The sequence below is a fragment of the Salmo salar genome, chromosome ssa13 (assembly GCF_905237065.1).
Source record: "Salmo salar chromosome ssa13, Ssal_v3.1, whole genome shotgun sequence".
NCBI classification, from domain to species: Eukaryota; Metazoa; Chordata; class Actinopteri; order Salmoniformes; family Salmonidae; genus Salmo; species Salmo salar.
In genome coordinates, this window is record NC_059454.1 from 53,311,148 (window position 1) to 53,338,955 (window position 27,808).

The following is a 27,808-nucleotide window of genomic DNA, read 5'->3' on the forward strand; positions in this document are numbered from 1 at the left end:
ACTGTTCAGAGGAGACTGCGTGAATCAGGCCTTCATGGTCAAATTGCTGCAAAGAAACCATTACTAAAGGACACCAACAAGAAGAAGAGACTTGCTTGGGCCAAGAAACACAAGCAATGGACATTAGACCAGGTGAAATCTGTCCTTTGGTCTGATGAGTCCAAATTTGAGATTTTTGGTTCCAACCGCCGTATCTTTGTGAGACGCAGAGTAAGTGAACGGATGAAGCATGGAGGAGGTGGTGTGATGGTGCTTTGCTGGTGACACTGACTGTGATTTATTTAGAATTCAAGGCACACTTAACCAGCATGGCTACCACAGCATTTTGCAGCGATACACCATCCTATCTGGTTTGCACTTAGTGGGAATATTATTTGTTTTTCAACAGGACATTGACCCAAAACACACCACCAGGCTGTGTAAGGGTTATTTGACCAAGAAGGACAGTGATGAAGTGCTGCATCAGATGACCTGGCCTCCACAATCCCCTGACCTCAACCAAATTGAGATGGTTTGGGATGAGTTGGACCACAGAGTGAAGGAAAAGCAGCCAACAAGTGCTCTGCATATGTTGGAACTCCTTCAAGAGTGTTGGAAAAGCATTCCTCATGAAGCTGGTTGAGAGAATGCCAAGAGTGTGCAAAGCTGTCATCAAGGCAAAGGGTGGCTAATTTGAAGCTGGCTACTTTGAAGAATCTCAAATATATTTTGATTTGTTTAACACGTTTTTGGCTACTACATGATTCGATATGTGTTATTTGATAGTTTTGATGTCTTCACTATTATTCTACAATGTAGAAAATAGTCAAAATAAAAACACTTGAATGAGTAGGTGTTCTAAAACTTTTGACTGGTACTCTATATATACACACACACAGTATATCCAACAAGTCAGTTGGTCAAATGTCTGCCCTGCTAGAGCTGCCCCAGTCAACTGGAAGTACTGTTATTGTGAAGTGGAACCGTTTAGGCGCAACAACGGCTCAGCTGCGAAATGGTAGGCCACACAAGCTCATGGCCCGCTGAGTGCTTAAGCGCATAAAAATCGTCTGCGCTCAGTTGCGACGTTCGATGAGCAGGTGTGCACATACTTTTGGTCATGTAGTGTATATAGTTAGATAGATAGATAGGATGGATTCCTCTTAGGTGAATCAGTGTCTGGACTGCGTGTCGATCTCAGGCCATCACTATGGTACCCAGTGTAACTGCGTGAGTGCTAGTGAGAACTCCTACTGCCCCCTGCTGGTAGAACCACATAACACTCCCACATGAAAACAATCAACCTTAGTTTGAAGCCCACACACACACACACACACACACACACACACACACACCACACGTCAACAACAAAAACAACAGCAACACATCCACCATAGGCATTAGCCCAAACCAGACAGACAGACACCCAGACATACTCATTTCCTCTCATCTCCCCAACAGCCAGCGGTGGAGATCCATCTCTGTGACAAGTAAACAGATCACTCATTTCAGTAATTTCACTGTTGGACTGGCAGCTTCAGCCTCATTCATTCAGTGGGGAGAGGAGAGGGAACTGGTCTAGTCGAGAGCCTTTATAGCCAGTCAGGTTGAATGGGTATCTATTTTTAAATAAGTAGACGTGACGGCTCCGTCTGCACTAGCTCATTTTAAGAAAAAAAATGTCTCCACCTGTCAGAAGACAATGTAGATGTGACTGGCTCAATTTAAGGGACACCAAGCTGGAAGGATCATTTCCTGCTGGACTGCAAAACACATGCACTCCTTCATTCAGAATTCAAGGCAGATTAAAGAGCGACTGGTCACCCACGCACCTATTGAAGGTTTCAGGTGGGCAGCTCTCTCGCGCGTCATCCTCGCCATCTCTCCTCTCGCTCCCTCTTCCTCCACTCACTCACTCACTCACTCACTCACTCACTCACTCACTCACTCACTCACTCACTCACTCACTCACTCACTCACTCACTCACTCACTCACTCACTCACTCACTCACTCACTCACTCACTCACTCACTCACTCACTCACTCACTCACTCACTCACCACTCACTCACTCACTCACTCACTCACTCACCCCTCCCTCCCTCCCTCCCTCCCTCCCTCCCCCTCTCTTTCTTTCTCTCCCCCTCCCAGGCTCCATCCCTCTCTCTCCACCATCAAGCTAGAGAGATAATAAATAGTGGTGTGCCAGCCAGGTAGCAGGTGCCAGGGGCTGTGTTGTGTGACAGATGGCAGACCTGCTGCTCTCTGCCTTGGGCCTGGACTGGGCCCAGCAGGTGAACAGGTGGGCTGAATAACACACTGAGGGGTCAGGGCTATGTGACAGTGCTATATTAACCTTCCTAGGTGGAGACAGGCAGGCTAGCTGACAACACAGATTATCACATGTTAACACACACACACACACACACACACACACACACACACATATATATATTGAGAAGAGCATTAACACAACTAGAGTGCCAGCACTATCCATAGACTGGTAACTGGTTCTTCACATTGACATGTCTGATAAAAAAGGACGAGCTCCTTCGGTATTAGTAAACTACGTATGAACCTGTACAACCTTTTACTTACTACCCTCATGTCATAGAACGTTATGTCCTTGGACAGCAGCAAGTGTGTCTGTGTGTGTATGCTTCTCACCATGGCCCTGGCTTCAGCGATGAAGAAGAGCTCAGTGAGTGCTCTGTGTAGGGGCAGCAGTACAGTGATACTGGTGGGGTCCTGACTCAGACCACTCTCCATGGTCATGAACAGCTGCCATAGAGGCCTCAGCAGGGTCAGCTCACAGCCCCTACACACACACACACACACAGAGATATAAGAGTTAGAGACTAGCACACACTCAAACACGCACGAGTGCCAACACACACACACACACACACACACACACTTGTTCAGTGTTTTTCCAGTGAGATGTGAACCTGCAAGTTGGGTCAAGTTAAGCTCCGTTAGTTGTCACCATTAGACGACATCATACATCTGTAGGATAGTGGGTTCGGTTCCTGGGATTACCCATTCGTAAAACGTATACACGCCTGTCTGGAAGTCGCTCTGGATAAAAGCGTCTGCTAAATCACATGTATTATTATTATTATTATTATTATTATTATTATTATAACACATTGTGTATTCTATTTTGTCAGGGTGATGTCACTACGGCCAGACGGGGCCAGCGGCATGGAAAATATGCAAATCCTCCAATAGATATGTGACCTCATCTCCATGGCAACTATCAGGACATTAGGCTTCTCTGGAATACTCTTAAGTAAAAACTGTTTTCTCTAGCTCTAGGGGAAACACAGACGCAGAGGATATTCTCTCTCTAGGGGGAAACACAGACGCAGAGGATGTAGATGTGTTCGTAATCTTCATACTGAGCCTTGAAATTGGGTACAAAAAGGGTCACCAGAATATCATCCTAGGAAACGATTAAATGGTTTCAGCTGCTAATCAGTAGGTTTTACCAACGTTTCAAGTATAATAGTGTACCCCAATATTTGGGACAAGTTTGCTTTATGGTTCTAGTAGGCAAAGAGTGCGGTTGAGTCGTGTGTTTGGGAGTGTGAATCCTGCTTGTTACTTTACGTACCTGATCCTAAACTAGGCTAGGTAGTGCCTGAAGTCCCTGAAAGCCTTGAGCAGGTGACAGAATGAGGTGTGTGTGTGTGCATACTGTGTGGATATACAGTGTGTGTGTGTGTGTGTGTGTGTGTGTGTGTGTGTGTGTGTGTGTGTATGCGTTCAAGATGGATGCGAGGGACAGGGACACTGGGCGGAGTCTCACCTCTGTGATTGACACTGCAGGAGGCGGAGCAACAGGTGGATGGCCTTCAGTCTTTGGTTCCCGGTCTGGCGGCAGGCCACGCCCACCTGCCACTCCCAGATGTCAGCCAATGGGAGGTGGCTGAGCACTTGGTCGTCAGCCAACATTTGTTTTAGGATCTCAAAACCTGTTTGAGGAAGAGACAAAGAGAGATTTAGACGTGAAAGGATAGTTTCTATTTCCCTCTATGATCAGACAGAGCACTCAGTAGCTCTTTTTCTCGTGTGTCTGTGTGTGTCTGTGTTCAGTCAGCTGCATTAGACTCCCATTATAAAAGCTTAACCACATGTGACAGGTCCTCAGCTGATGCTATCCCCGGCCCACTTCGTTCATCAGTCTCACTCTCCCAATACCGCTGCAGTGTGTGTATGCAAGTGTGCGTACATGCGTGTGTGTAGACCGACCTGTCTGGAAGCGGCCCCTGTGTCCCCCGGTGACAGTGAATTTGTATCCCCACTCTGTGTTGCTCATGTCTGATATGAACCTGTAGTGCAGAGTATCCCCTGTGGAGAAAACACAGAACACATATCAGTAATCAACAGATCATGAGACTACACACACACACACACACACACACACACACACACACACACACACACACACACACACACACACACACACACACACACACGGTGAAACTATGTAGATAGAAACCACATTGTGGAAACATCTTTAATACCAACCCCGAAGCGATTCACTTAATTGGGTGGCATACTTACTCCTAGTCCACTCTCCCTCGCCCAGACCCCCCTCTCCCAGCCCCTCTCCTAGTCTCCCCGCCACCTCTCTTCCAGACCCCTCTCTCTCTCCCTGCCCTTTGTCCCTGTCCCAGCCCCCTCTGTCCATGCCCCTGTCCCCTCACCAGGGATCTCGAAGTCAGTCCATTTCTGTGGGGAGCCGCTGAAGTTGTGCAGGTCCTGGAGAAAGTCAGAGCTGCTGCCCATGATAAGTTCATCACAGCCCTCCTCAGTGTAACAGCGGGAGTCAAACTTCACAGATAGGTAGATGGCCCCCGGGATGTGCACCTTGTCCTACAGACAGAGACAGAGACAGAGAGAGAGAGAGAGAGAGAGAGAGAGAAGCTCTACAACGTCATTGCTCGGCTGCAGAACAGTCAGTCCAACGCAAGCTTCCTCCAGTAGGCCACAGTACATATCTGGTGTGGAATTATCTTAATATCAAAAGAATGAAAACCACTTCCACATGCTTATATTTGAAGTTATGTATCATTTTCTTGCAAATGCTCATTGATACTGATATACAGTTGAAGTTGGAAGTTTACATACACCTTAGCCAAATACATTTAAACTCAGTTTTTCACAATTCCTGACATTTAATCTGAGTAAAGATTCCCTATCTTAAATCAGTTAGGATCACCACTTCATTTTAAGAATGTGAAATGTCAGAATAATAGTAGAGAGAATGATTTATTTCAGCTTTTATTTCTTTCATCACATTCCCAGTGGGTCAGAAGTTTACATACACTCAATTAGTATTTGGTAGCATTGCCTTTAAATTGTTTAACTTGGGTCAAATGTTTTGGGTAGCCTTCCACAAGCTTCCCACAATAAAGTTGGGTGAATTTTGGCCCATTCCTCCTGGCTGAACTGGTGTAACTGAGTCAGGTTTGTAGGCCTCCTTGCTCGCACACGCTTCTTCAGTTCTGCCCACAAATTTTCTATAGGATTGAGGTCAGGGCTTTGTGATGGCCACTCCAATACCTTGACTTTGTTGTCCTTAAGCCATTTTGCAACAACTTTGGAATTATGCTTGGGGTCATTGTCCATTTGGAAGACCCATTTGCAACCAAGCTTTAACTTCCTGACTGATGTCTTGAGATGTCACTTCAATATATCCACATAATTTTCCTCCCTCATGATGCCATCTATTTTGTGAAGTGCACCAGTCCCTCCTGCAGCAAAGCACCCCCACAACATGACGCTGCAACCCCCATGCTTCACGGTTGGGATGGTGTTCTTCAGCTTACAAACCTCACCCTTTTTCCTCCAAACATAACGATGGACATTATGGACAAACAGTTCTATTCTTGTTTCATCAGACCAGAGGACATTTCTCCAAAAAGTACGATCTTTGTCCCCATGTGCAGTTGCAAACCGTAGTCTGGCTATTTTATGGCGGTTTTGGAGCAGTGGCTTCTTCCTTGCTGAGTGACCTTTCAGGTTATTTCGATAGGCCTTGGATGATTTCTTTTGATTTTCCCATGATGTCAAGCAAAGAGGCACTGAGGTTGAAGTTAGGCTAATTGACATCATTTGAGTCAATTGGAGGTGTACCTGTGGATGCATTTCAAGGCCTATCAGAAGCTTCTAAAGCCATGATCATTTTCTGGAATTTTCCAAGCTGTTTAAAGGCACAGTCAACTTAGTGTATGTAAACTACTGACCCACTGGAATTGTCATACAGTGAATTATAAGTGAAATAATGTAAACAATTGTTGAAAAAAAAAAAAAATTACTAACCGACTTGCCAAAACTATAGTTTGTTAACCTTCGCGATTTGACAACATCCAGTGAAATAGCAGCGCGCCAAATTCAAAAACAGAAATACTCATAATAATAATTCATAAATCATACAAGTGTAATACTTCGGTTTAAAGATGAACTTCTTGTTAATCCAGCCACAGTGTCAGATTTCAAAAAGGCTTTACGGCGAAAGCAAATCATGCTTTTATCTGAGGACAGCACCCCATCAAACAAACACATGACATTCATAATTCAACCCGCCAGGCGCGACACAAAACTCAGAAATAACAATAATTCATGCCTTACCTTTGAAGATCTTCTTCTGTTGGCACTCCAATATGTCCCATAAACATCATAAATGGTCCTTTTGTTCAATAAATTCTCTTTATAGCCCCAAAATGTAAATTTATTTGCCGCGTTTGATTGAGAAAATACACCGGTTCCAACTCACGCAACATGACTACAAAGTATCTAATATAGTTACCTGTAAACTTGATCCAAACATTTCAAACAACTTTCCTAATCCAGCTTTAGGTATTTTTAAACGTAAATAATCGATCAAATTTAAGCCAGAAGAAACTGTGTTCAATACAGGACGAAAACAAAGTGGAGCGAGCTTTCAGGTCGCGCGCCCCAACCACAACAGTACACTTGACTTGACCCTCGTTCTGAACAGCCATATATCTAAAGACTGTTGACATCTAGTGGAAGCGATAGGAACTGCAAGCAAGTGCCTTAGAAATCTAGATCCACATAGAAAACCCATTGAAAGGAGAGTGACCTCAAATTGTTTTTTTCCTGGATGGTTTGTCCTCAGGGTTTCGCCTGCCAAATAAGTTCTGTTATACTCACAGACATAATTTTAACCGTTTTAGAAACTTTAGAGTGTTTTCTATCCAAATCCACCAATTATATGCATATCCTAGCCTCTGGGCCTGAGTAGCTGGCAGTTTACTTTGGGCACGCTTTTCATCCGGACGTGAAAATAGTGCCCCCCTAGCCTTAAGAAATTTATGAAGAAATTTGTGGAGTGGTTGAAAAACGAGTTTTAATGACTCCTACCTAAGTGTTTCTAAACTTCCAACTTCAACTGTATATCCTATATTGAGAAACTTGTTGACTTTCTAGTGTGCCTGTAGAAAGTGAGATGTGCTAAGAGTTCTCAGTGGGGAATTAGATCTATGTGGTACCTACCTCAAAATTAGTGTTGTTGTCGTAGGGGTGTTTGGACTCCCTGACTTGCACGGCCATGCCAGGCTCCTCCATGAACTGACACGCTGTCAGAGACAAACTACCCAGCATGCTCTGGCTGCAGCCAACCAGCACTTTCTGTAGAATCTGGTGACCAGAGGAATGAGTTAACCCACATCAACATGTAGACACCCTACACACTTCCATACCACTCACTCACACACAAATTTGTGCACCCCCTCTCACCCATTTCCAGAGTGGAAGCTCAATAACTCCCAGTGTGAAACATCACACACACACACACACACACACTTACCCTCTCCCAGAGTGGTCTCTCTTCCAGCTGCATCAGCATGTCCAGGATGTAGGCCATGTGTGATGCCCCACTTAGCTCCAGAGCCTCCTCACTCAGTGGCGCCCCCTGGGGCCAGTCAGCCAGCAGCGACGCCAGCACGTGGCGGGCATACAGGGTGGCGATGGCCTGGTTCACCTGAACATAATGATATCATCATATCATTTAGAAGACCATTTTATCCAAATCCACTTGCAGTACAGTGACTGCATACATCTTGAGAAGGTACAGATTAAGACAGGTCCTGGCCTAAAAAAGCATGTTCAATGGCTTAATATGTGTCCGGGATACAAGCCTGTTTAGTAAACGTGATCCTTGCAGGAATCGAACCCATAACACTGGCATTGCTAGCTAATGCCATGCTCTTACAGTACCAACTGAACCAGACAGACAGGACCTCCACCTCCACCTACCTTGACTAGGTACTGTCTAACAGAGCGGTTGCTGCGTGCGTCAAGTTCCTTGTGTAGCAGGGCGGAGGACTTGGTGCGGCGCTGCTTGGCGTAGCTCAGCTGGAGGTCAGTCTCCGTGTTGGTGATCAGCTTTTGAGTCACCACCGTGGTCTCCTCCGTAGCCTTCTCACAGTGACTGGGCTTGGACTGGGAGAGGAAGGGGAGTGGGTTATTTATCCACTTGTTCTATTATCTTACTGACACCAATTCTTCAAACTACGTCATATGTAATGCAGTGCTCACCACACAGGGCACGACGATCATGTCAGTGTCCACAGCCTTGGTGCTCCTCTCCTCAGAGCGAGGTCTCTTGGTGGGCTGCCACTTCTGAGCCAGTGTCCTAATCGTCTCGTCCGTCTTTATCACGTCTCCATCAAACCTGCGGGTCGTCAACCAAGTCAGCCACCACCACGCAACGTCATAGCAAAACATTGTCTGGGATGGATGAAAGCTACACAAGTCAGGCATGAAAATGACATTGGTGCAATGGTATTCAAAACACATTCTTTATGAAGCATATATTTTTTTATTTCTGTAAAGTGTGTTGTGACTGTTAAATGCACTTTAACTCAATTGTGATTTGATTTGTATGGAAGAATGTATGACAGGAATGTGATCTAATTCTCACCTCTTTTGCACCTCCAGAAAGAAGGAGTCCGTTCTCTTCATCTGCAGCTCGTACATGGCGCGCAGGATGTGCAGGGGCGCGTTTAAGGCATCATGGGTAATCTGAAACAGACACAATTCAGAGAGATTGTTACAATTCAGAGAGAGATAGATCGTTACTTTCTCATCCAAGTGGTTTAGTGCTATTAAAGCAGTGGTTAACAAGTTTGCCTACAGACTGGAAACCCGGGTTTGAGACCGGAGATCCAAGGGGATGTTGCCCTTCGATACATTAGTGTCAGAAGTAGGATTTAAAAAAAACTAAAACAGTACAATGAGGATGTGGGCATCCCTGCTGACCTGGAAGCAAATCTTAGTCTCTTCGTCGAGCCCCTCCAATGGGTCAGGCCGGTTGGGGTCGGGGTCATCAGCACAACAACTAGAGTGGTCCGAGTCATGCTCCTTGTCTTGCTCCTTCTCCTCCCTCTCCCCGTCCTGGCCCTGGGCCATGCTGTGGATCTCTCTCTTGGAGGAGTAGAGCATTATGGAGAGGATCTCCAGGTCTCGGAGCAGCCACAGCTTACTGAAGCCTGTCCCCTTACTGCACTTCCTCACCAGAAGCTGGGTCAGACCGGATTGTTGGATGGCCTCCTGGGCCTCGGCAACGCCGTGCTTCTACAGGGAAGGAACACAACAGGAAATGTTAGACAAAGTCTTCAAGGTCAACCACTAGAAGACGGAAATGGACATTCAATAAAAAGAAGAAAAATTGAGAAGAAAAACACAGCACTGGTGATTAACATAAAATGTCATTTAAAAAGAGAGAGAAAGGGACATACTGTAGAAGTTGAGTGATGATAACCAAAAGGTGGCTTTGTTTCTGAGGTACCTTGAGTGTGTTGTAGAGGCCCTTGAGGGCCAGTGAGACGACCCATGAGGCCTCCACAGCGTCGGGGGTGCTGCTGTCCTGACTGCTCTGCAGCAGGTGGCTGATGATGGAGGTGAAGTTACTGAGGTAGCGGGTTAGCTGGGCCTGGGGGGGTCCCTGACCCTGACCTACGCCCTGGACCTGGGACCCTGGGCTGTGGGAGCCTGTAGCACTGGAGTCCTGCGGCTGGATCAGCTGGTAGTCCTTCACTGTAAGGACAGGAGAGGGGTGGCATACAGATTCAGAAAATCTTTATTGCCCCGTTGCTGGGCAATTTGGTTGCAGCAGTATAAAAACATAAAAACATACACACAAATGTGTGAGGGTTTAAAATACAGCTCTACTATGTGCACCATGAGCAAAATGTAAGAAATTAACTGTGACAGTCCGTCCTCTCACCTGTCTTTCTCTTGCGGGTCTTGACATCCACCACAGCAGCGTGGTTCTTCTCGGTGAAGTGCTTGAGTAGGATCATATGATGCTGCTCGTTGGCATTGTCTATGAACACTGACTGGGTGCCCATACACAGCACCTAGGATAGCAGAAACAGCCAGGGTCAGACAGAGGGCACAACAGTGCAGGGCAGGTCTACAAGCCCCTTGAATGTTGGACTACTGGAGGAGACAGCAGCAGGTTGAGTGATGCAGTATGAAGACACCAACACCATCATCAAGTTTGCTGAAGACAACGGTGGTAGGCCTGATCACTGACTACGCTGAGACAGCCTATAGGGAGGTCAGAGACCTAGCAGTGTGGTACCAGGACAACAATCCCTCCCTCAATGTCAGCCAGACAATCGCGATGATCGTGGACTACAGGAACCGGAGGTCCGAGCACGGGTCGGGAGCTTCAAGTTCCTCGGTGTCAACATCACTAAAAGATCTATGGTATCATGGTTCACACAAGCCAACACAGTTGTGAAGAGGGCACGCTTTTTCTCCCTCAGGAGGCTGAAAATTCTTTGGCACGGGCCCTCAGATCCATTAAAAGTTCTACAGCTTCACCATTTGTGAGCATCTTGACTGGCTGCCTCACCGATTGGTATGGCAACTACTTGGCATCTGACCGCAAGGCGCTACAGAGGGTATTGCTTACAGCCCAGTATATCACTGGGGCCGAGCTCCCTGCCATCCAACCCATGTCACAGACTGTTCTCTCTGACACCACACAGCAAGCAGTACCGATGCACTAAGTCTAGAACCAACAGGACCCTGAACAGCTTCTACCCCCAAGCCATACGTCTGCTAAATAATTAAATAGTTTACCCATCACATACAGTGTATTTGGAAAGTATTCAGACCCCTTGAGTTTTTCCACATTTTGTTACATTACAGCCTTATTCTAAAAAGGATGAAATAGCCCCCCCTCAATCTACACACAATACCCCATAATTACAAAGCAAAAACATGTTCTTAGAAGTTTTGGGAAATATCACGTTTACATAAGTATTCAGACCCTTTACTCAGTACTTTGTTGAAGACCTTTGGCAGCGATTATAGCCTTGACTCTTCTTGGGTATGACAATACAAGCTTGGCACACCTGTATTTGGGGAGTTTCTCCCATTCTTCTCTGCAGATCGAGTTCAAGTCCAGGCTCTGGCTGGTCACTCAAGGACATTTAGAGACTTGTCCCGAAGCCAATCCTGTGTTGTCTTGGCTGTGTGCTTAGAGTTGTTGTCCTGTTGGAAGGTGAACATTTGTCCCAGTCTGAGGTCCTGAGCACTCTGGATCGCTCTGTACTTTGCTCCGTTCATCGTTCTTCCCTCGATCCTGACTAGTCTCCCAGTCCCTGCCACTGAAAAACATCCCCACAGCATGATGCTGCCACCACCATGCTTCACCGTAGGGATGGTGACAATTTTCCCCGAGACGTGGTAATTCAGGCCAAAGAGTTCAATCTTGGTTTCATCTGACCAGAGAATCTTGTTTCTCATGGTCCGAGTTTCCTTTAGGTGCCTTTTGGCAAACTCCAAGCAGGCGGTCATGTGCCTTTTACTGAGGAGTGGCTTCTGTCTGGCCACTCTACCATAAAGGCCTGATTGGTGCAGTGCTCAGAGATGGGAGAACCTTCCAGAAAGACAACCATCTCCACAGAGGAGCTCTGTCAGAGTGACCATCTGGTTCTTGGTCACTCACTGACCAAGGTCCTACTCCCCCGATTGCTCAGTTTGGCCGGGCGGCCAGATCTAGGAAGACTCTTGGTGGTTCCAAACTTCTTCCATCTTCCACTGTGTTCTTGGGGACCTACAATGCTGCAGAAATGATTTGGTGCCCTTCCCCAGATCTGTCCCTCAACACAATCCTGTCTCGGAGCTCTACGGACAATTCCTTCAACCTCACGGCTTGGTTTTTGCACTGACATGCACTGTAAACTGTGGGACCTTACATAGACAGCTGTGTGCCTTTCCAAATCATGTCCAATCAATTGAATTTACAGGTGGCCTCCAACCAAGTTGTAGAAACATCTCAAGGATGATCAATGGAAACAGGATGCACCTGAGCTCAATTTCGAGTCTCATAGCAAAGGGTCTGAATACTTGTGTAAATAAGTTCTGTTTTTTATTTTTAAGAAATTTGCAAAAAATTCTAAAACCTGTTTTCACTTTGTTAATATGGGGTATTGTGTGTAGATTGATGAGGATTTGTTTTTATTTAATCCATTTTAGAATAACTAAATGTGGAAAAAGGCAAGTGGTCTGAATACTTCCCGAATACACTGTTTGCTGCTGCTACTGTTTATTATCGATCCTGTTGCCTAGTCACTCTATTTCTAGTTATATGTACGTATCTAATTCAATTACCTTGTACCCCTGCACATAGACTCGGTACTGATACCCTGTGTATATAGCAAAGTTATTGTTACTCATTGTGTATTTATTATTACTTTTCTATAATTTCTCAAGTTTCTTTCTCTCTGCATTGTTGGGAAGGGCCCGTAAGTAAGCATTTCACTGTTAGTCTACACCTGTTGTTTACAAAGCATTCAAGGAATAAAATTAGATTCTAGATTGAGTTCCAGTAAATTATTGTCAATAGTATGTAGGTATATAGCATTGGATGCTCCACAGAGGAGGACCAAATAAAAATGAGAATAGTGAAACATAAAAAGTTATCCTTTTTAGAGATATATAGTTTTATTTAAGCCACCAAATAATTGATTCAAACACACTGTTTGCAATGAAGGTCTACAGTAGCTTCAACAGCACTCTGTAGGGTAGCACCATGGTGTAGCCGGAGGACAGCTAGTTTCCGTCCTCCTCTGGGCACATTGACTTAATACAAAACCTAGGAGGCTCGTGATTCTCACCCCCTTCTATAGACTTACACAGTAATTATGACAATTTCTGGAGGATGTCCTCCAACCTATCAGAGTTCTTGCAGCATGAACTGACATGTTGTCCACCCAATCAAAGGATCAGAGAATGAATCTAGTACTGAAAGCATAAGCTACAGCCTACAACTAGCTAGCACTACAGTGCAAAAAATGGTGAGTAGTTGAAAGATAGTTGAACAGTTAACAAATGAAATTCTTCAAAAATTAAGGAGAAGCAATTGAGTTAGCTGTATTTTGTTGTATTTTTCACAATTTCAATTAGCTAGCGAATGCAGCAAGCTAGTTCAGCCTACTCAAACACTCGACTCAAACAGAGAGGAATGTTATGTTACTTAGCGGGATATGGCTATCCAACACTGGAACTCTTCCAAGTTAAGGTAAGCTTTGGGTTTTATGAATTTATTGCCACCGGGGGTCCCTGCTGTAGCTGTTAAACTGCTTGCTGCTGACAGTACACGGTACTGCATGATTGTAGCGGGTTTGCTAACGCGTTAGTTCTAGTAGGTATGTTGACAATGACTGTAATAGGGTGACAACAATGTAGGCTGTGTGTAGCGATTATGATGAAGGTTTGGCTTGGAAAGGTTTTGCGCCTGGTCACAGACAGCTGATGTGTGGTAAACTGAAGTCCACAAGTGAAGGGAAAAGGTGAGAGGAGAATAGATGCGAGAAGGAATTATACAAGTCAAAGGGATCATGCTGTTTGTATGTGGCTGCTATGAAAGTCAACTGTGTTTGATCAGGCGATTCTGTTGAAAAACGTTTCTTATACAGAAGCAAACGGAACGAAACAGGGATAAACATACCTGAATTTGTCCAATAGAAACTAATGTTTGCAACTGTTGGACTAATGATTACACCCTACATTGGTACCATATTCCTCTCACGTAACTACTACATGAAGCTTGTGACTACAAACTCATTGGATGCATTTGCAGTTTGTTTTGGCCTATGTTATCCCAAAAGTCTTACAAAACCGATTAACTAGCCTGCTAATATTGTTGCACTTGGCTATGTCTAGGAGTCTTAGGCCTAGTTAACTGGTCTGTAACCTGAATACATTTTTGAATTCATGTGAGAAATCAGCATTTGAGGACTGTGTTGGATGCACATGTGCCCAGGGAGACAGCAACCTTACGTTAGGTCCGGGGACAGCATTGTCTTGACTCTTTTGAGTCGGCGAGCCCAAGCAGATTATTATGGTCAGATGGTGACGGAAACAAATATATGCAAACAGGAAAACTACAAAACAGGCTAATAAAATGCCTCATAGCCAACAAACAAAACCAGCAGCCTCACGGCTTGCAAGCTGGGACACTGACAGACGATCACCCTAATTGGCAGCACCTGATGTGCTTATCAACCAGGCTCAGCACCTGGACAAGGTTGCTGCTGCCCCCCGTGGGAATGGAATGTGGACGCTATAGTGAGCTGTAGTGTGCTGTCTAAACTACCTAACCTATTCCATAAAAATAGTAACTGAATTAGTCAGTACCTCAGGGAAGCCGACCAGCACCAGCAGGGTGAAGAGGTTGGTGCGTTTGAGCGTGTGTGGTAGTTGCCGGACACAGTGGTCAGTGAAGGCTGCTATGACAACACTCCACTGGGGACAGGCGTTCAGGCTCCGCAGGATATCAGCCACCGAACACGCCCAGTCCAGACCTATACGACTATATTTCAAAAGAGAGAGAAAATATATCTAGTGACTTCATCATAACAATGACTGTCAAGCAACCTCTTTAGATATGTCCTATTTGACAAAGAATGGCGTTAGAACATTTCAGTTGAACGATTTGAATGCACAATCCAAAATGTTACTATGAGCTGCAAAATAACTCCTTTTTGTAAGGATTGCTGTGGCTTCTTTGTGGCAATATTCTAGGACCTTGCCATTCCTAGTACATATAACAGACATCCTACATGGCCACCTGATTATTTACAGCTTCAGTTTAGACCGAAACAAACATTTACATTCGCCACACACTACCTGCTATACTGTTTGCTAATGCTAGCGAATGTTGGTGGGTAACACAAAACAAATGGAATATGTTAGCCAACATTAGCTAACGTTTGCAAACCATTTCCCTCATTGAACGCACATCTAGATCTACTGGATGTCCTGTTCCACTCTCCGGTTCACTGTGGTTTACAACTCATATATAAACACAAACAGTGAATGCATGTCTATGGTGCCATTGTTTACCTGTCCAGACAGACAGCCCCCAGGCTGAAAAGTAGCTGGGTGGTCTTCCAGCCCTGTGTGTCAGCCCCGGAGGCAGCCCCCTCTCCAGGGGTGAGCAGCTCGTACTTATCGGCTAGGGCCTCTCTGACGGCCGCGTCCGCCTCCAGGGGTGGTATCCTCAGCAGCAGCTGCCCCAGCAGACCCAGGGTCAGGTGGTAGGTCTCGTTCAGACACCCGGCATTGGAGATGACCACCCTGAAGAGCTGTGGCAGGATGGGGCTCAGGCTGGACAGAGCAAGGGTGGAGCCCTGGGGGAGGGGGGAGATGCAAGAGGTCAGATGTCAATGGATAAATAGTTACAGCGGTAACTACACAGTAATAACTGTAGTAACAATATTGCATTAACATGTAGTTGCATAGTAACCGTTGTTAGTTATTACTGTGTAGTTACATAGGGCAACTTAAGTGACCGCTTGAACTTAAAAAACGGTGTATTGGCTCTGAGCCCCCTTGGCTATTCAGAACAATACAACTGAAGGCACTTCATAGACTCAGTATGGACTTCCTAGCTTCTCCTGCTCTCTTGTAGTACAACCATCTTACCGGTTTGGCTGGAGGCAGCATGGCAGCTAACAGTCCCAGGATCCTCTCTCTGGAGCACTCTGCAAACACATGCTCCTGGATGGGCACCTTGGCCATCTTCTCCATCTTCTCATCCCTCTCCTTCATCATCTCTCTCATCTCTTCTATGTCCTCAGGCGTTGGAGAGGTGATGGTCTCTGAGCCCGACTCTGGAGCTGGGGGATACAGGGAAACAGGCAAAGGTGAAGGCAAAGGTTAACTTAGCTTCATCTCCAGACTAGACTAGGCGCAACAGTCATGGACAAAGATGGATGGATGGATGCTATGATACAGACTGACACACTCATTCAAACAGGTCGGTGGACAGGATGACTTAACCAACATTCAATTCAGCTATAAGATATGCGCAACATTCTTGTACCATTTCACCAATTGGTGATGAAAACTAACAATGGTCTGACACGCATTCAATTGAATGGAATTCAAAGCGACTACTAAATTCCATGCGGGGGGCGATTAGAAAAGCACAAGGCTGGTCCTTCCCTCCTCACCTCTGACCACAGGAGAGAGTGTTCCCTCGCTGGACAGAGACGGGGTCTGGCTGAGGCTGGACGAGTCTAGGGTGTCCTGTTTCACCAGCTTCTTCTTCCCCTTCACCTGTCCTCCTCCTCCCTCTGACGTGGAGCACACCTCCAGGGCAGCAGGGGGAGACTGCACCTCCTTCTCCTTCCCTTTCTCCTTCCCCTGGGCTTTACTCTGATGGACAAACAGAAGAAGGATCGTCAGTGTGCGGTGGTGTATTGGAGCAGTAGAAGTGAACAGCTGCAGGGGGAAATTGATTTTGAAGCAGAATCATATGGGTAAAAACAGACATTTTACGAAGAGTAGTGACACAATATGGAAGCCGAGGCCTGGCTCCAGCCCAGGGTCTAGTAACTCACCTTGTCCCTAGACGGCAGTGGTGAGCAGATAGCAGTGGTGGAGCCAGACAGAGAGGAGGTGTCTTCTGTGGTGGTGTTGATGCTGAGCTCCTGGGAGGGTGACTCAGGACACAGCTCACTCTCTGACTCATTAGAGGCCAGCAGAGACAGCAGGGCAGAGGACCGCAGACCTGCACACACACAGGGATGGAATGATTCAACAGAAACCCTAACAAGTTGCGATATGTAACTGTATAATTTCCCCCCATCCCCATAAGATATGCAGGTGCTGTGAGGCCTACCTTTGCCAGTCTGTCCCTTGAGCAGGCACTCGGTAATGAGCTGTGAGCAGCGTGTCTGCAGGGCGGAGGCCTGGGTCAGGGTGTCTGGCCCCAGAGGCTCCCCCTCCTGCTGTCTCTCGCTGCTCAGGTCTGAGGTGTAAAGAAAAGAAACAAATACTTTTCAATGACAATTACAACTCCATCAAGTTGAGTGCTGGTCCCATTTTGTCATTGTTATGTGACAGACTATTGACTTTTTTTATGCCAGAGGATAAGAGTTGAGCACATTTACCTGAGGTGTACAGGGCCAAGGCAGCAAACAGCAGCCAGGAGTAATTGTGGATGTAGGGCTGGATGAGACGGTGGCGGTCACTGATCCTGATGGTCACCATGGGACAGACGGTGATCCGATGGGTCGGGAGGTGACTGGAGGACGACATGAAGGAAAAACAAGAGACAGGGTGAGAGATAGTAAGCTGTTGCAGTACCTGTGCATTACCACCACAGTCAATTCTACTGAGGAAGATGTATCAGCTTTAGCAGGTTTTACAGATTAGATAGAGACATAACATATAATAAGCCTTATTACAAGACATTATAAAACCTCATACACGCTTTTACCTAAAGTGTTTCTGAAACAAAAATGTCTTAGTATGTTACCTGTCGGGGTATTTCTTAGCATTGTAGCAGCCGAAGCAGAGGTCAAAGTCTTCACAGACATTACAGTTGATCCTGCTGCCCACAATGAGGCCCTGGCAGTGGTCACACGCATACTCCATGTTCACCATCTCATGGTCGTCCTCGTGACCCTCGGGTTTGGCACCACCTAGATACACACAGACGGTCAAGGTGGTTTTGAGGAAAGATGCAACTGTTTCACGTTCTCACGTTGAAGCTTAAACAAGACACTTCAGGTCCAGCTCTACACAGGTAGGGTGTGTGTGTGTGCGCATGTGCAATGAGAGTGTGTGTGTACTCACTGAGGAAGCAGGTCTTGCACAGGTCCATGTCCATACACTGCAGACAGCGGTACCGGTGCCAGGGGGCCATCCTCTCACAGCCATCACAGGAGATCACCACGTTGAGCAGGTCACAATAACGAGCTATGAACATGTGCATCTGAGGACAGGAAGGGGTTAACTACCTCAGCATTTTGGACAATATCATGGACACGGTTGGGGTCAATTACATTTCAATTCAAGAGGTAAACTGAAATTCTAATTCCAATTGTCCTCAATGCATTTCAATGACAAAATTGTAATTAGAATTTACATTTATGTTAAATTCCTAACTTCCTCATCATGGCCATTCTGTATCTCTGAGGTCCTGAAAGAACCCTGTTCAGGATAAGTGTGTACACCAGCAACGTATTATTTACATGGCAACTTTCCCTTGCTATTTTACAAGTGACCACATAATATATCAGAGATTAGGAGATGGTTCTCAGAAGAAGACTGAGTAAAGGTTTGCCAAAGAATTATTCAAACTGCAGAGATCCTGGATGTCTTTCAGGATCAGCTGCTGCCTTAAAATACTGACTCACTCAAATATCATGGGAGGTTATGGCAGAAGGGGTTGTCTGTTTTTATTTGACTAAAATAAGTAACTTAGCACATGACCACGCAGTAGGGATGTTAACAGTTAAATTTGACCAGTCATGCTTATCAGTCTATAGGTTAATTTGCATAATTTAGTGGAATTGAATTGACCCGTCTGTATTTACGTTAGTCATGCATCTTATTTATCCCACATGACACCCACCCTGTTTGACAACCCTGTTTCGAGGATTTTAAATTATATCTAACTCAACCGTTTATCTTTTAAATGTTTTGTCATTCAGTTCCAGAAAGTCACTTTCTGACAACATCTACCATTGCCAAATACGTATAAAAAGTTTAGTTCAAATCCAAAGCGGAGCGGTCAAAAAGTGATTGAAATCAAATGGAACGACCCTTTATCCAACCTCTCAGATCTACACAAGTGCCGAGGGGGTAAGGACTAGGGATTGAGTATTAGGGATTAAAAAGGTCTGAGTCCACTCTACCTTTCTCCTGTCCTCCATGGAACCCTCCTCGTCAATCTTGTCATACCACTTCTCAAACATCCCGTCCACACACTCGTCCATCCAGTCCCGGTTCTTCTTGTAGTCTGCTATCTCATCCTCCTCCGTCCACTGACTGGGGACAAAATCAGACAGGGTGAAAGATGAGACGGCCATTTTCTCACATTTAGGTAGCATGTTACCTTCAGGTGATATCCTACCCTTTTGGTCTGGCTAATATCTAACGAGCATGGTCTTCAAATAAAAACTGATAGATATTTTTTACAGGCCACAACACTCACTCTTGTATCGCATGAAGAAGAATGTTGTGTCTAATGCAAAAAAAATGTACGTTATGTGGCAGATATTATGAAGATAGAGTAGTTGAACCCTTGGTGAAATGCTACTAAACAGCGCCACCAATCCACACCACTAGTTGGCACCATTCCTCTGTCTCTCCTCAGGCAGTACCTGATGGCAATGTCGTGCACGCTGATGTTCTCCTGGGACATGGTGAGGAGGAGGTCAGGTAGTTTAATCTGGAGGAACAGGGGGAGGTCCTGCACCTCCCAGCTCATGTCCAGGAGATGCAGCAGGCATGTCTGAACACAGGAAAGGGCAGGCAGCAGGACCCTGGGGAGGGGAAGGGAAGAACACAAATTAGTTATCAATCAGCACATTTAATGGGAGACGGGAGGAGAGAGCAAAATGGGTTTCACTTACTTTCTCTATACTCACAAACGCTGTGTAATAACTGGCACAGCAACACAGCCGACCAGTATAAATCTTATAACACAGGCTTATAACACGTTATGTCTCTCTATGCAGGAGATTTTCAACTGAACAGGGATTAATGAATACATACTTCTCGTTGAGACTGCTGAAGCCTTGTACTGCCTCCACCAGCATGAGGACTAGTCGATGGTAGGACCGCCTCACCTTCTCTCTCAGCTCCTGCCCACTGCCAGACAACTGGGAGAAATAACTGCCCAGGGAAAACAAACAAACAAACCCTGAATGAGTGTCTTAACAGGAATATTAGGTGGAAATAGATCATTATATCAATACAAATCAGTGGATCTCAATCAGACCGTTATGTATGCAATCATGAAGCCTTTATGACAGCTACATTACACATTATAAAATCAGTCTTGATAGGGTCAGACGGACCTGGTGAAGTCTTTCTGGCAGGCCAGCAGTTCCTGTAAGAACAGAATGCAGGGGGCCTGGAAGAGGTGTGGCTTCCCCAGGGACAGTAAACACTGCTGCACCGTCTCCAGTACCTTACACACACTCTGAGCCTGGGCCTTGTTCAAGGACAGCGTCTGCCGGACACTGCACAGGTAGATAAATATAAATACACACACAAAAACAAAGGCTTAGCAAAACATAAATCACAACATTGGATCTAGAGAGCAATTCTGTTCAATCTAACAGTTTAAGATCGACAATATAATAACACATCTATAAATGAGTTAAAGGAAATCACTGCTTCCTAATCAACAAAGCCAAACAATGAACCCTTCCAGTGTGTGGATGACAGTGACACATACCTGACAGTAGTCAGTGTCTGGTCCTTCATGAAGTTGATGATGTGTTTTAGGAGAGGGTAGCGTTCCTTGATAGAGGGGGCAGAGCGAGGCTCTTCCACGGAGCGCAAGGAGAGGAGGCGGAGGCGGCCCCGGCTGAAGGAGGGAGCCTTCCGGGGGAAGGTGGATGGGGAGGCAGGCTCTGCTGCCCCTGGCTGGTAGGACAGGCTCTCTGTGGACCCCAGAAGTCCCTTGCTGGATGGGCCCGACCCTGGGTCAGAAGCTGTCGAACCTTGGGGATGGACCCTGAAAGAATGAGGGCAGCCTGGTGCAGGCGCTGGGCCCACAGCTCCAGACCTTGCCTCACAGCCCCCCACCTCAGAGCCTGCTGCCTGGGAGGAATGGGCTACCAACGAGGTGCTGGGCTGAAAGTCCCCCTCTGATATGGAGGTGGAGCGGAGGAGTCGAGGCTGTAGGACAGCGCTGCCCTCTGCTGCCCTGGAGGAGTCGGTGTCCAAGCGAGAAGAAGCACCACTGGGGGGGAATCTCAACAAAAGATAGGCCTTCCCAAGGACCATCTCAGCTAGAGAAGGAAGTGGCAGAAGGGAAAGATTTGAAGCATTTGTTCATAAATATGCATGATTCTAGTTAAGATATTTGTATCAGTACGTTTAAAATACAAATCAAAAGGGTTGTAGTGCTCACCGAGACCATCCATGGTTACTTCACAGCGGCCCTCCTTCTCCTCCTCCTCCGAGACATTCATTTTGCCCACCAGATACCGCTGCTTCATCTCCAACTGAAAACAACAGAAGAAAACACAACACACTCACACCACTGATAGGGGCCTTTGATTGTGTGTTATTTGTGATTCTTTCTTTTGTCTTCTGTGTGGCTGTGTGTATGTACGCAGTTCCTAGGTTCATTTCCACTAGAAAGATAATTAAATTGTGTCGTATTAAATTGTATAGCAAATGAATGAATCAAAAGGGATCATTTGAGTTTAATGACTCATTCAAAAGACACTCACCATCCATGTTTTGATGCTCTCAGCCAGTGAGAAGACCTGCACAAAGTCTTCACTCAGACTCGCCTGACCACCCTGGCTGGCTACTCGTACAGAAAGGGGGGGGGGGGGGGGGGTGAAGGAACGTATAAGTCAATTCATTATCCAAATTTAACAAATGTGAATCTAGTTAAAACAGTGGATATCAACAACAGCGCTGAACACATAACAACCATGATAGGGATTAGAGTCCTATTCTCACTGGCCACCAGTACGCCTTTTCACGTTTTCTAAACATCCATAGAAGAGCATAGCACGGAACAAAATGTAAAATAAAAATGACTTTTTTTCACCCCAGGTCTGTAAATATTGAATACTCCTCTTGTAATAAAGTTAGTTATGTAGGAGGAAGGAACTCAGTCGAGAGGAAAGAAAACTCTAAATGTCGCGTCCGTCTGCGACACAGCCCAGGATCGAACCCGGGTCTGTAGTGACGCCTCAAGCACTGCGATGCAGTGCCTTAGACCGCTGCGCCACTCGGAAGGCCCACCATTTTCATTTTTGCACGTCATCGCCAACTCCCTGTTAAGCCAAAAGATGACGTGGACATAACTCTGTCCCCTGGCTGTTCTTCAGGGAGGTGAGATGGATGAATGCAGAATCTTCCATGTTTATAATTGGATTACTTTCCAACGTTAGGGTCTCTAACCTTTGCAGCCCAAAGAAACTGTTCTCTGTAATCTGAAAGATCTTGTTAGTCATTAGGTTTAGGAACCTCAAGTCACTTAAATGTAAAGTCCATAATAGTGATATCATTCCAACCGTTCCAGATTTATCCAGCAACAGAACTGCTCTGCGATCTGAAAGCGTCACAAAGAAAGTATTTTCAGCCATGTGACAGGACTCTTCTGTGTGTCACAAAGAAAATGTTGAAAAGTACTAGGTGTTTACTAAGAAAACACATGGTGAATTGATAATTGGACAGTAATAACCTATGAATTACTTGTCTGTTTCTTTGGCATCTTCTCCCCTGTCTGTGGTAATGACAGTTCTCCATCGTGTTGTTTGCTCCACACAAGGTGACGTTTGAGGCTGGACCTCAGCTGCATTTCCTGTTCCACTCAGACAGCAGCAACAACGAGTGGGGCTATAAGTTCACAGTGACGGCCCACGGCCTGCCTGATATCACCGTGTCCTGGATGTCAGACCTGTAATACTTTTGTGCATCATTTGAGTGAGATTCTTCAAATAATGGATCAATCTCAGATTAATGGGGGCCTTAACACCAGCATAAAATCTGAAGTTGAGCACCTCAAGCCCTTGACAGTTTCTCACTGCAGATACTGCGTCGTTCGCAGAGTCATGGATTTATCAATCAAGTTCTGTGATAGTCTGTTAAACAGTATTGAGACTAAAAGGAAATGCTCACTGAAAGAAACATAACGCAACTGAGATGTTCGAATGCCACAGCACATTTTGCGTAAGGTTTTTGTGTAGCACATGCGGAGAATGTGAAAATGTGAAAAGGCATCCTGCTTTAGAAAACGTGAATAGGGTTGAGGTTAACAGGGTGCCATTTTTGTAATGATCAAATAAATTAAATGAATCACTCAATCCAATTATTCAATTACCATAGATCCTGAGAGCGTGGTTAAGGGCTGGCGTGTGGTAAATCATGGCTGCAAAGATGGCATTCACCGCCATGTCAGCCTTCCACCCCGCAACTATCTCGTTCCTAATTGGCTGCTTCTTGCAGGCCAGCATGAGGCTTTTCATCAACTGAGTCCTGCCGTCTAGTGGCTCCTCTGTCGGGTTCCAGTGACCAAAGTCGTCACAGAATCTCATGAAACAATCAGAACAACCTGGCTGGCATGTCTTCACCTGATTCACAGAGCAAGAGAGAATATTAGAAAGTGCCGTAACCATACATATACAATCAAATACTTTTCTATTTAATTCTGTGGCTGCAACAATATGACGTGACATGCATTTATGCATTGGCATTCAGCTATGGAGTGAGAGGTATATACAAATATAAACACTGACTCAGTGCTCGTACACCATACCTCATCTGTGTGGACGTGGGGAGTTTCAATGAGTCCGTGTCTGAAGACAGGCTTCCACAGAGGAGAGGACAGGACGTGGGCCATTTTCCCAGCAGGAAGCTCCTTCACACTGCGGATCTCTGATGACAACATATCACATATGATCAAAAACCACATATACCAGGGACGAGGGAGGGTAATACTTTTGGGTGCAGGCCTTAGTGTGAATTAGGAGACAGAACAGAAATGGGGAGATTTCTCTCTCTCTCAATATATCTGTCTCCATTGCGCTCTAAACCCCTTTCCTTCTTCCCTCCACCCCCTCTAAATCCCTCTCCCCATCCCTCCCTCTCACCGTGGGGTGATTTGAGGGCCATGGTCCTGGAGGCCAGGCGGCCCATGAGTCGGGCCACCAGGAGCTGTAGGTCTGACATCCAGGACACGGTGATATCAGGCAGGCCGTGGGCCGTCACTGTGAACTTATAGCCCCACTCGTTGTTGCTGCTGTCTGAGTGGAACAGGAACTGCAGCTGAGGTCCAGCCTCAAACGTCACCTTCTGCGGAGCAAACACGATGGAGAACTGTCATTACCACAGACAGGGGAGAAGATGCCAAAGAAACAGACAAGTAATTCGTTGGTTATTACTGTCCAATTATCAATTCACCATGTGTTTTCTTAGTAAACACCTAGTACTTTCTGTAATGTCTCGGGTAGCCGTGGTTACCTGCGCACACTGTTCCTGGTGCGCACAATCACAAAAACTGAAACAATTTCCGCATCCAAAACCCAACAAGCAAATCACCCTGAAGAGCCTGACTACTTGCTCCTCTGAAGGAGTCATCAAGGATATCCAGCGCCCTATACATCGGGAAGACCACACGCACACTGAGAACACGGATCACAGAACACAAAAGCTCTATTAGACGCAAGGATGACAACTACCCTCTAGCAGCCCACTTTACCCTGCACCAACACAGTCAATGAACTAAAGTTCTGGGCAATAGAGAAAATGCAGAGGAATGAGAGGGGCTGATTTTGACCGTTTCCTACTACAAAAATATACAGTTACTCCCCACGGACTAAACAACTAGAACTAAACATTTTTCTAGTATACATAGACGGACTAGTATAGCCTTGTGGATTTTCCTTGTTTATCTTGAGTTTTTAATAATCGCTATAGTCTCTTTTTTATAGAACGTGTTTTACGCACCAGTGCCTGTACTGTTCTTTACGCTCTTCCTTCGAATATATTCCCGTGTGTCATTTTTCATCTTGTGATGTGAAAATGTAGCATATGTGTTTTGTATATAGTTTATTTTCCTGTCATGTGACATTCACTTGTCCCCGCCTCTATTTCTAGAGACACGTCAGCTTCGGTCCACAATGCTGCCTGAGGAAGACTCTAGCAGTCGAAACGCCCTGCAGTCGTGCGTCCTCAAGTACAATGCTGAGCTGCTCCTATAGGTATTCTTTGGTAAATATTTTATGTTTATTGTTCACTAAAAGTTTATTGCAAAGTACTGGCCGCCTGCTGGTCCTTTATCTTGGATTACCTGCCATTTAGGGGCCTACCTTCCCACTGCCCTGATCTCAGCTGTGGTTACCTACCTTTGGCCATTTCTCAGTCCCGACCTTCATGTCGTAGCGGACCTTCCCTCCTCTGGCGTCTGTGAACTCTAGGTAGTCGTATCTGCCAGGATTCAAGAGAACGCTACATGAGGTAATGGAAATGTAAAGAGATTTCCTTAATCTCTTGATGATATTATGTCACATGAAGAGGAATTCAAATAATTACATGCATGCAAACAGTTGGTCAGATATGCTAAGAATAAGTGTATCTGATAAGGCATAATCTTCAATGAAAAAAACAGAATATAGAGAGAGAGGAAGAAAAGAGAGAAAAACAGAGATAAAGAGAGACAGAATGGTGTGTGGATCTTACGCTCACCTCTTCTCTGTCTCACTGCGTTCGTCAAACTCCACCTCGAAGGAAGTGGCCCCGGGGCAGGCGAAGATGGTGGTCTCGTGTCTGCTGTTCTCGTAGTTATGAGGAGACTCCATGTTCCAGGTCCTCAGGACCACCGGCTGCTGGGGCTGCTGGCAGCTCTCCAGGTCCACCTGGCAGGGACACAACACATATCACATTAACATCACATCTAGGGTTGCAAACTTGCAGTAACTTTCCTAAAATTCTGTGGTTTTCCAGAAATCCTGGTTGGAGGATTCCCAGATTTTCTCCATATTCTCTCATATTGGGACAGTTGCCGGAATGTTGCAACCGTAATCAAATCAGACAAAGACAGCATATGGGTTTATTAGGTTCCTTTTACATAAACCATCCAGTTCTTCATGACATCAAACAGTCCCAGTCCTCTACGGTAGTATGAAGGTTGACTGACCTTAGAGAAGATGTCTCCCGTTTCACTGGAGAGGTTTTTAAGCAGCTCAACCAGAGACGAGAAACTGGTGAGCAGAATACAGTGAGGGATGTCCAGGAAACACAGCTCCAACAAGAAGATCATCTGACAGAGACAGACAGACCCAGAGGGTTGGTATTAGCATTAACATCTGACAGACAAGAAGGTTAGCATGAGCATCTCTCTGGTTCAGTGTGATGGTACGGTTAGCTAGCTCAGTTTAGGTAGAACATAAAGGCCAGACATGCAACAGGTGGATTTTACAAACCACTGGGTCACTACTACATGTCCAGATTCACAGAACTGACTATTGAATGAGTGACATAGCACCCAGTAAGTGATAAGAGGCAGGGGAGTTTTTCCACAGTGATAGAAACAATGTGAGTGTACCATCTGTCTGGTGGCCATGGCCAGGATGGATCCATTGAGTTTGTCAGTGATTTCAGCTCCACTGTATCTCTGCAGCAGGCCTCCCAGCACTGTCTTAGTGCTGCCCAGGAACTGATCCACATCTACAGGGAGAGAGAAGAGAGACACTATTTATTCGCTGTGGATCTCTAATTTAATTCATTTACAGATGCCCTTCAACCTCACAAAGTGTAATTAAAGGAGTGGTTCACTTTTTTTCCCTCCCAAAATCCCTATTGTTTAAGAAAATGGCATGTTAGAGACACTTTTTGGAGGAATTGACTTGGTTTTGAGAAACTTTACCTTTCCGCAATAGACTTCCTCATTGCTTGTTCTGCAGTATGGGAACTACGGATAAACATCCAAAAATACCCCCAAACGGTTTTTTTAAATTATTATTATTTTTTATTTATTTTTTAGAAACTGCAAAGCTCTTAGCAGGTCTTTAGATGCTGCACACATGAAATTATCCGCAAAGTTATATTCCGTTTTGATGGACTTCAGCGTTGCATTTCCACGTGGAAGCATTTGGGTGCTTTTGGAGCCTTTGTTTATGTTTATCTGTGGCTCCCATACTGCAGAACAAGCAATGAGGAAGTCTATTGCAGGTAGTATAAGTTTCCCCAAACCAAGTTAAATTGCAAAAAAAAGTGTTTGGACCCTACTGTAAAAAGCTATTTACGTTGATTTGGTTAAAGAAAGTTCATCAGACCTTTAATTCATTGACCCACTCTAGCATCCATTGACAGCATTGTCCTATGTAACAACAAATCAATGACATGCTGTTCATTTATTCCTCTTCAACTAACTAACTAGGAGAGCCTGTACAAAGGGGATATTGAAAGTCAGACATATTGGTGAGACACTTACATTTGAGGAGGATATCTCTGGCCAGGTCTGCAGCGGTGGGGGCTGCAGCAGTCCCTCCTTTGAGTTGCAGGTAACACCAGGAGAGCAGGCTGCCCTGCAGAGCCCAGAACAGAGACAGTAGCACCTTCCTGCTGGCCCCGCCACTGACATCCACCATCATCACCTCACACTGACAGAGAGACAGAGAGACAGAGACAGAGACAGAGACAGAGAGAGAGAGAGAGAGAGAGAGAGAGAGAGAGAGAGAGAGAGATACAGACGAGATTACCTACATTAACACAACATTGTCATTACAGTTTGGAACGAGGTCAAGGAAACTGCCCAAAACAGGTGCACTGTTTAGGCCATTTGC

At 45.6% G+C, this 27,808-nt stretch overlaps 1 protein-coding gene across 5 annotated transcripts in view; it reads right to left on the bottom strand.

Moving 5' to 3' along the window:
• The window catches only part of zzef1 (zinc finger, ZZ-type with EF hand domain 1), a 57,281-nt gene that overhangs the window by 13,991 nt on the left and 15,482 nt on the right, over positions 1-27,808 (bottom strand). For 4 of the 5 annotated variants that reach the window (XM_014136615.2, XM_014136612.2, XM_014136614.2 and 1 more), the window contains exons 19-54: positions 27,457-27,625; positions 26,569-26,690; positions 26,161-26,283; positions 25,710-25,879; positions 25,370-25,472; positions 24,116-24,317; positions 23,782-23,900; positions 23,347-23,596; positions 21,740-21,819; positions 21,415-21,508; positions 20,734-21,292; positions 20,351-20,515; positions 20,046-20,165; positions 19,652-19,813; positions 19,184-19,316; positions 18,120-18,258; positions 17,800-17,965; positions 17,432-17,565; positions 17,161-17,289; positions 16,880-17,049; positions 16,490-16,694; positions 15,960-16,153; positions 15,378-15,664; positions 14,670-14,844; positions 10,240-10,372; positions 9,802-10,049; positions 9,273-9,587; positions 8,935-9,035; positions 8,550-8,685; positions 8,268-8,453; positions 7,819-7,992; positions 7,506-7,649; positions 4,691-4,859; positions 4,233-4,331; positions 3,790-3,955; positions 2,646-2,796 (exon numbers count right to left, since the gene is read on the bottom strand). In XM_014136615.2, the coding sequence (XP_013992090.1) occupies positions 2,646-2,796; positions 3,790-3,955; positions 4,233-4,331; positions 4,691-4,859; positions 7,506-7,649; positions 7,819-7,992; positions 8,268-8,453; positions 8,550-8,685; positions 8,935-9,035; positions 9,273-9,587; positions 9,802-10,049; positions 10,240-10,372; positions 14,670-14,844; positions 15,378-15,664; positions 15,960-16,153; positions 16,490-16,694; positions 16,880-17,049; positions 17,161-17,289; positions 17,432-17,565; positions 17,800-17,965; positions 18,120-18,258; positions 19,184-19,316; positions 19,652-19,813; positions 20,046-20,165; positions 20,351-20,515; positions 20,734-21,292; positions 21,415-21,508; positions 21,740-21,819; positions 23,347-23,596; positions 23,782-23,900; positions 24,116-24,317; positions 25,370-25,472; positions 25,710-25,879; positions 26,161-26,283; positions 26,569-26,690; positions 27,457-27,625 (6,192 nt within the window). The remainder of the gene's footprint in view (positions 1-2,645; positions 2,797-3,789; positions 3,956-4,232; positions 4,332-4,690; positions 4,860-7,505; positions 7,650-7,818; positions 7,993-8,267; positions 8,454-8,549; positions 8,686-8,934; positions 9,036-9,272; positions 9,588-9,801; positions 10,050-10,239; positions 10,373-14,669; positions 14,845-15,377; positions 15,665-15,959; positions 16,154-16,489; positions 16,695-16,879; positions 17,050-17,160; positions 17,290-17,431; positions 17,566-17,799; positions 17,966-18,119; positions 18,259-19,183; positions 19,317-19,651; positions 19,814-20,045; positions 20,166-20,350; positions 20,516-20,733; positions 21,293-21,414; positions 21,509-21,739; positions 21,820-23,346; positions 23,597-23,781; positions 23,901-24,115; positions 24,318-25,369; positions 25,473-25,709; positions 25,880-26,160; positions 26,284-26,568; positions 26,691-27,456; positions 27,626-27,808) is intronic. The other variant, XM_014136613.2, reaches the window with a different exon arrangement.